We start from the raw sequence: 7,197 nt of genomic DNA, 5'->3' as shown, positions 1-7,197 counted from the left end.
CTAATAAACACAATGAGCCAATATGGATATCACTACCCCCATCCCTGTTCCTGCTAATGCAAAGTTCTACACTTCTACTCATAATATTGTTGATCAAAGTATGCCTCCAATTAAAAGAACTAAAATAAAAGGCCATTATCTTTCTTTCTTTTTTATTCCATTCTTCGTAGTTTTCTTTACCTAGTGAAATAAATTAAATTGCATTATTCAAGAAGGAAAGAACAAGCGACCCTGAGATGCAATGTACACTGCCAACAAGTTTATGTAGGTATACAGTGTGCAGCGTGTAGAGGTAAATGTGAACTTACTGTTAGCTTTTAATACCTGCTATTACTTTGTATTAATACATGCCATACTTTGTATCGGCTGCCTCCTGGGTTTCTACCCAGCGTGTTGCCTGGGAACTCTCGAGGCGTGTTGCCTGGGACTTCCCCCCTCTTAACTCTCTAGCTTAGCCTCTCTCTATATATCTGTAACCGTACTCCTCTTCATATTATCAAGAAATACAGAAGCATGTTTATGCTCTATTACTTACCAGGAATCATCTTAGAAGATTTTGCCAACACCTGTCAGCACCAACATTAAATCAGCCAGGATCATATTCATGTACTGGAAATTGTGTTACAATCACAAGAAAAGAAACTAATTGTGATTCCTCTTTTCAAGTATTGCTCTAGCTAAATTAGAAAACTTAATTCCACATGAGGGGACACATTAAAGAATTTGGTATTCGGAAAGGAAAGACCCATTTGTTTCCAGTAAATTCGAGGCCACATAATATCTGAGGAATCTCTGCAGGGTCTATCTGCGTTCCAACAAAACCCAGTCCATCTCTACCGATCGGATCGCCATGCTCTGCAGATAATAATAGGGATGAAAGGAACAAATTTAAATCACTTGACAGTGCTCGTTTTGATAGCGAAGCTGAGAGATCTTTGCAAACAATTTACCATCTTGAGCTGTGAAGAAACTTCGGAAGTGCGCGTAACCATTGGCCAGGACGTCTAATTCGTCTAGACTGAAGTTGTATCTCTTCTCCAGGGCCAAGTATACAACAACAACAACATAGCCTTTCAGTCCCATGCAAGTTGGGTAGCACCTACAAAATGCAAACAAGAATCTTGACTCTTCGTTTTACGAAGGCGCCTTAACTCAAGACTTCGGAGCTGAATACTGATAGTAAATGCTGAGTTCGATGGTACCTTCTTAGCACCACTTGACATCAATTTCTTCACCGCATTGAAGAACAAATCTGTGAGATCATCACTGTAAATAACATCTGCAGCAAACAGGACTGTTGCTTTCTCAGCCTCCTCAACTTCACTTGCAGACCATAATACCTACTGCACCAGAGAACATGGAATTAGCCTTGTGCGAAAGAAACACTTGAATAAAGCAAAGGCTATTGTATAGAGGAGTTAGAGAACTCCATTAATGTCTCTGTTAGGATACTGTAAATTGGATACTATCAGGTAAACAACCTACGACCTCCCCATTGCCCACACCATGCAAAAGAGTGCGACAAGTTCAAAAGAATTGCATCAGTTCTCCTTTTGTCGCCAACAAAGGTGCTCATACGCCTGAGGCTACGACCAGCTACCATCTTTCTGGAGGATGCTTCTGCCCTTTTTTTAATCTGTACACCGGGGCTTACTCCAGCCACTAATATAGGCAATATAACATATGTAGCAACTCAAGTGCAGAAAGGGCTCCCCCTCCATAGACCATGGCCTAGAAGCCCTACTGATTAAGCAATGTGCAATTCAGAAATAAGGTGCCTTCATTTACACCTGAACTCGCATAAATCCCCCATATGAACTGCGATCAATTTTACATCCAGTAGCTTACACAGTTAAATTCATGTCTTGGGTTCTACTCCCTCCATTCCAAATAATAAGTCATTTTGGCTTTTCTAGATATATTGCTTTTATTATGTATCTAAACATAATGTGTACATTGCAAAAACTATGCGTTTAAAAAAGCTAAAACGACTTATAATTTGAAATGGAGGGAGTACCATACAACAAATGGAATGCAAAGCCAAGCTGGAATATTTTGTTTATAAACAGGAAGTTGTAAAGCAACTTATGATCTCATATTCAGTCTACACTTAAAATATAGTTCTTATGGATCACTGTTTTGTGATGCATGATGATCAATGATGAAAGTGAGATGAGTTGGTGTAGAGAAAACCTTGGATCAGAAGGATCATATGTACCCACAGGTGGAGGCCATGATGTTTTCCAGTCCAGTTCCCGTACACAGACTTTAGCTTCATCAAACTTTAGCATACCAGAGTTGGTATGGACATTAGCCAAGCAATTATCTAGGATATCAGTGCCTCTATCTGTTCATCCCCATTGGCAAATAAATTTTGTTAGGATTTAAGGTAGCACAATGGCTAAACATGAAGGTACAGGGGAGGGGAGAGGAGGGAGCCAAATTGTATCACAGAATGCACAAGATATAAATGTGCATTATTTTCAATTGAAACAAGATAAATGTGAATTCATCCAGTCGTCATATGAATCCACTAACAGGGGATTGACATTTCAATAATACAAATGGCCTAAATATTCTTTTTCTAAAAAATAAATCATATTAAAATTGAGACAATCAGGCAACAGTATATATGCGGATGTGCCTCTGAATTTCATGAAAGTAATCAAGTAATAAGGACTATAACTGGAATCATACTTCCGCAAGGTATTGAATTTGTGATTCCAGCCAAGTTTTCTTATTTCTAGTTGGGCATCTCAAACAAATCTATTTGTCGAACAGAAGCAAAAGGATCAAACTACTATACATATTAGGTTGACATGGAACATGAAATTTATTCAATGAGTAAAATGTGATGCAAACAGTTTTACCAAATTAAACTCTAAAGGAGAGAAAAGTACCTGTAACAAAAATCCTTCTAGCAACCCGAGCTAGTGCTAAACCTACCAAACCTGACAAACATTCCTGAGTTCGGAAAAGAAACATTCTAGAAACCTATATCCACTAATTTCATGTCAAACCGTCAATTATCACCTGTTCCAGCACCTATCTCAATGGCAGTAACACCATCAAAGTTGGACGATGAAAAGCTTTTATGCAAAACAAAGTCAGCTAATAGTAATGCCGCTTTCCAAACCTGCGCACCAGTAACAACAACGAATCATACACGTACATGACAGAAAAGCACCATCGATCTTTTTTCCAACCTGAAGCCCAACGCTCTTAAGCGAGCTGGTAACACCACGCTGAATGGTGAGCAGATGGCAGTCACTTCTAACTGCAAGCCAAGAAAGCTTAAATGAGAAGCTCGCCAATCCCAACACCACGATACGTAGCAACCAGCAATTGATGTACCATATTTGTTTCTTCTTCTCCGGTCCAGAACGAGATCCCCATCCTCATCCACGGCGACTGCGTCAGGCGAATCACCTCCTCAACAGAGTAAAACATGTTACCCCAACGAACAATTGAACACTACCCACCAAACTAACCTCTACGACAACACGAACTAACGCAAAGACACATCCGCTGGTCCACAGTCCCATTCACTTACAAGAACCGCTCGTTGCTGCGGCTAACTCGCTCCCACCGCCACCAACACCATCGTTGTCCCCAGATGGCCCTGAAAACACTGAATCAAAGTTCAGGAGAGTACAAATCATGCCGTGTCCCGACAATGTCTCCTCCGTTAGCACTAAGAGGCAGTGCAAGGAAGGTGTATGACGAAAAGCGCGCAAAAGAGCTCGTGGCGTGACCTGCTGGTACCTATTGGCCGTGAGGAGAAGCTGAAGCGGGAGATGTGGAGGCCGGAGAAGTGCGGCGAGCAGCCCAGGTGCACCTCGCTCATCACCTGCTCCTCCTCGGCTCCGCCGCCTCCGGCTTCCATCGTGGTCGGCGGTCGGCCCTCCGTTAGAGAGAAGCCGAGGAGTGATGCAGGCGGCCTCAAAAGTTGGGCCATACAAGTATGGGCCATGTTTCTTCATGGGCCCAGCTGTGGGCTTTCCCTCTCTGCGCTGGTTTGTGTTAGGTGGGCCGGTCATCCATCGCTTCATCGTCCGCCGTCGCATTTGTGCGCGAACTATTCGACGAAATATCCTTCTGGATTGAATGGTTCAAGCAGACGCTAGATCATCCGTGCTCTTGGTTTCGTTACGGTTTTCAAAGGCGGTTTTGTTTTTTTATTTTTTTTATTTCGGCTAAATTTTTGAAAAATAATAGTAAATCATAGAAAATTTATAAAATATAAAATCCAATTTTGCTGGACTCCACATGAGTAGATCTACACAGTGAACATATAATATGGTATGCTCTAGTATATATTTTGTTGTAGCTTTAGATCTATGATAACTTAGTTATAGATTTATTTAACAAGCAGACACCTAAATAAATCAATAAATAAGTTATATATGATTCAATGAGTATGAAATTTTTACTACAGTTCAAACATACAATAATTATTCCACCATAAAAATTTCACCACAATTGAGCCATAAAAACTGCATCTATGAATTAATTACAGAAAAACCTAGATCTAATACCACAACAAAAAAATGTACTAAAGCATACCATATTATATGTTCACTGTGTAGATCTACTCATGTGGAATCCAACAAAATTAGATTTTTCTATTTTATGATTTTTATGTAATTTACTATGATTTTTCAAAGATTCAGCCGAAATAAATAAATAAGACAAAACCACCATTGAAAACTGTTTATAATTGGTCACGGAGGTAAAACGAACGGTTTTAAAAGTTCAAGGAGGTGTTTTACCCGGTTTTGGAGTTCAGAGAGAGAAAACAGACTTTTGCAAAAGTTAAGAGAGGTAGTGTTGACTTTTTCCTTGTTAAAACCTGTGAAACCGCACCTCCAATGCGCAATGTTTGAAGACCTCCTACTCTTCGAGTAGGTCAGCTTAATAAGACCCATTAAGTCAATTCAAGTAAGCACATATAACAAAAATATTAATTTAGAATAAAATTAAATGTTCTAGGATAATGTTCAAGAACAATGTTAAATCAAATGTTCCAAATATTTATTTTATTCCAAAAATTATACATATAAAAACATCTAAAATTCAATATTCTATGAAAAATAAAAAAAGAAAAAGAAAAAAGAAAAAGGGAAGCAAGGCGGTGTGAGGCTGGAGGTGGAGTCAGCGGTGGGAGGCCAGTAGGGAGGAGGCAGTGGCGGTGCCTAGGATTGACAAGGAGGAAGATAAAACTCAGGTTGTTGGATGAGGACGTGCAGCACGAATCTTGCTGAAATTGTCCACTCTACAGCGATGTATAGGAATCCAGCAGTGTTTTCGGATGAAGGTTGAACAAGTGGGAGCCCCCTATACAGAGACTGATCGAGCAGAATCGCCCCTGCTCTAGCAGTCCTCCTGCTACCTCCGTCTCTCCCAACTCCGACGTCGCCGCTCGCGACCCTGCTGCCCTTCTCCGGCTCAGCTCTCTCGCCCCACCCTCCTCCTTCGTTTCTGGCGGCTACTGTAACACCCTCTATGTTACGTCCTAAACAAACTACTAAATCATATCATGAGCATCATGTTTATATGATAATGTATGTGATGGAATATGTAGATAATATTTTTGTAACTTCAGATGATCAATAAAAATGTTAAATGATAAGTTATTCCATAACTCATATGTATCAATTAGGGTTTAAAACTAATTTTTATTGAACAAAAATGCTATAGAACATATATGTGGCGCTAAAGAAAGTTTGGAATATAAACTTTGTAGATGACAATGAAATACTTGTCGTGGAAAAAAACATGTGCTAGCCAACATTTCTAATAGCCTAGAAATGCAATTTGGAATCAAGTTCAGCTCAAAAATTTGGAATATTTTCAGGTTTCTTGACAGCTAGACAATGCGATGTTTGCTGGTTTATTTTGTGAAATCGAGTTAGGAAGTGGTGTCGTGTTTTAGCTCGGGTTGGTAGCCTCATATCCCCTCTGAAGCATGGTGAAGATGGTTTAGGTTCCGGAGCAACTGTTTAGTTTTTATAGGTGCTTTAAAATTCGTGCAAGACGTGATTTCGGGCTAGTTCACCGGGTGAGCGCGGTCACCACATCTTGGGAGCGCAGCGTCGCCACGCATGCTCGCTCTGTGCTCGCACGTGCGCTGCCACGCGTGACCGGCTGCGACTACCCTGGCCTGGCCACCACTGGCTCTACGGTGTAGAGCCGCTGCTGCTGCTCGCATGGCCAGGCGACGCTGCAGCCTGCCTCACCGCACTAGTTGCACCGCAGATCCACCATGCGCTACGACGCAGCTGCTGCCAGTGCCGTTGCCTCGCCGTCATGTCCGCACCTTCTTCTGCACCACTGCGCCGACTGTCGGCCCAGTTCGATGCCGCCACTACCAGCGTGCACGTGGTTGAGCTCGTTGTCGCCTTGTCATTTATGGCACTGCGGCTGCGCAGGACACGCCAATCGTGGACGCACATGCTTGTCCATTACGTCTGCGTGCGCATCGCACCTAGATCACGCCGACCACGTCCCACCAAGGCAAGACCAAGATGAGCCCACTTGTCGCCTCATCTCTCTCTCCCTCTGTTGCCCCCGTCGAGCCGTGCTATCCAATTTGCCACCGAGTGATCACTTCCATTTAATTCAACACGTTTGCGGCTTCACCATCAAGTTCTCTCGCTGCCCGACCCCACCCAACCATGAAGAAGGCACTACCAAGCTCCAATTTGACGCTTTTCCCGCCGCCGTGCCGATAAGGCCGCGTTCGACCGTGGACGAGGGCAGCCCTCCTACCGTCCCTCCAGAGACAATTCACCTACACCACGAGCTTCGCCTTACCTCCCTCTCCACCTTGCACACGCTAGTGGAACTGCTACTGGCTTCCCGTTGCCACTGACGTGATCGTGCCATCACGGTGTGCCATCACACGGCTCGGCCGCATGCGGCCACACCTCCTCCACCATCCTCCCCTCAACCATCACCTCGGCTAGGTCCACGGTAGTCTACTAATGCTTCCTCGCTAGCCAGTTAGGTTCTTAGGTACTGTGGTTCACCGGGGCAGCCGCGCCACCATCGCGGATGGTCGCACGTCGCTGCAGCTCGCTCCAGCGCATGCCGCCGCCTCGCGTTGCTGCTTGGTGTAGGTGGTTGGACCGTAGTTGAAGGTCGGCTCGACCGACGGGCCAGCGTGAGCCTCTGGTGGCCGGCGCGGTCGTGCTA

General features: G+C 43.5%; 1 protein-coding gene across 4 annotated transcripts; it reads right to left on the bottom strand.

Annotated features, from left to right (window-relative positions):
* Positions 1-963: 963 nt before the first annotated feature.
* On the bottom strand, positions 964-3,914 carry LOC136521273 (uncharacterized). Of its 4 annotated transcripts, none has more exons than XM_066514978.1 (9): positions 3,766-3,914; positions 3,554-3,631; positions 3,355-3,429; positions 3,207-3,277; positions 3,034-3,136; positions 2,901-2,951; positions 2,194-2,347; positions 1,203-1,343; positions 964-1,099 (listed from the first exon to the last, which is right to left on the bottom strand). In XM_066514978.1, the coding sequence occupies exons 1-8, from the start codon at positions 3,884-3,886 to the stop codon at positions 1,232-1,234; spliced, it is 765 nt and encodes a 254-aa protein (XP_066371075.1). In that variant the 5' UTR covers positions 3,887-3,914; the 3' UTR covers positions 964-1,099; positions 1,203-1,231. The 4 variants fall into 4 exon arrangements, with proteins under 4 accessions (XP_066371075.1, XP_066371076.1, XP_066371077.1 ...); XM_066514979.1 differs by having other exon boundaries at positions 1,203-1,340; XM_066514980.1 differs by having other exon boundaries at positions 3,554-3,622.
* Between the last annotated feature and the right edge of the window lie 3,283 nt (positions 3,915-7,197).

The sequence above is a fragment of the Miscanthus floridulus genome, chromosome 18 (genome assembly GCF_019320115.1).
Source record: "Miscanthus floridulus cultivar M001 chromosome 18, ASM1932011v1, whole genome shotgun sequence".
NCBI classification, from domain to species: Eukaryota; Viridiplantae; Streptophyta; class Magnoliopsida; order Poales; family Poaceae; genus Miscanthus; species Miscanthus floridulus.
Note: the sequence above shows the minus strand (reverse complement) of the source record. Positions and strands in the feature narration are given on the sequence as shown.

Coding starts and splice junctions, on each gene's coding strand:
- LOC136521273 (XM_066514978.1), bottom strand. CDS start 3,886: ATGGAAGCCGGAGGCGGCGGAGCCGAGGAGGAGCAGGTGATGAGCGAG. Junction 3,278..3,354: donor GAGAAGAAGAAACAAATATG/GTACATCAATTG, acceptor CTTGGCTTGCAG/TTAGAAGTGACTGCCATCTG. Junction 1,344..2,193: donor TATGATCCTTCTGATCCAAG/GTTTTCTCTACA, acceptor TCTCTGGTGCAG/TAGGTATTATGGTCTGCAAG.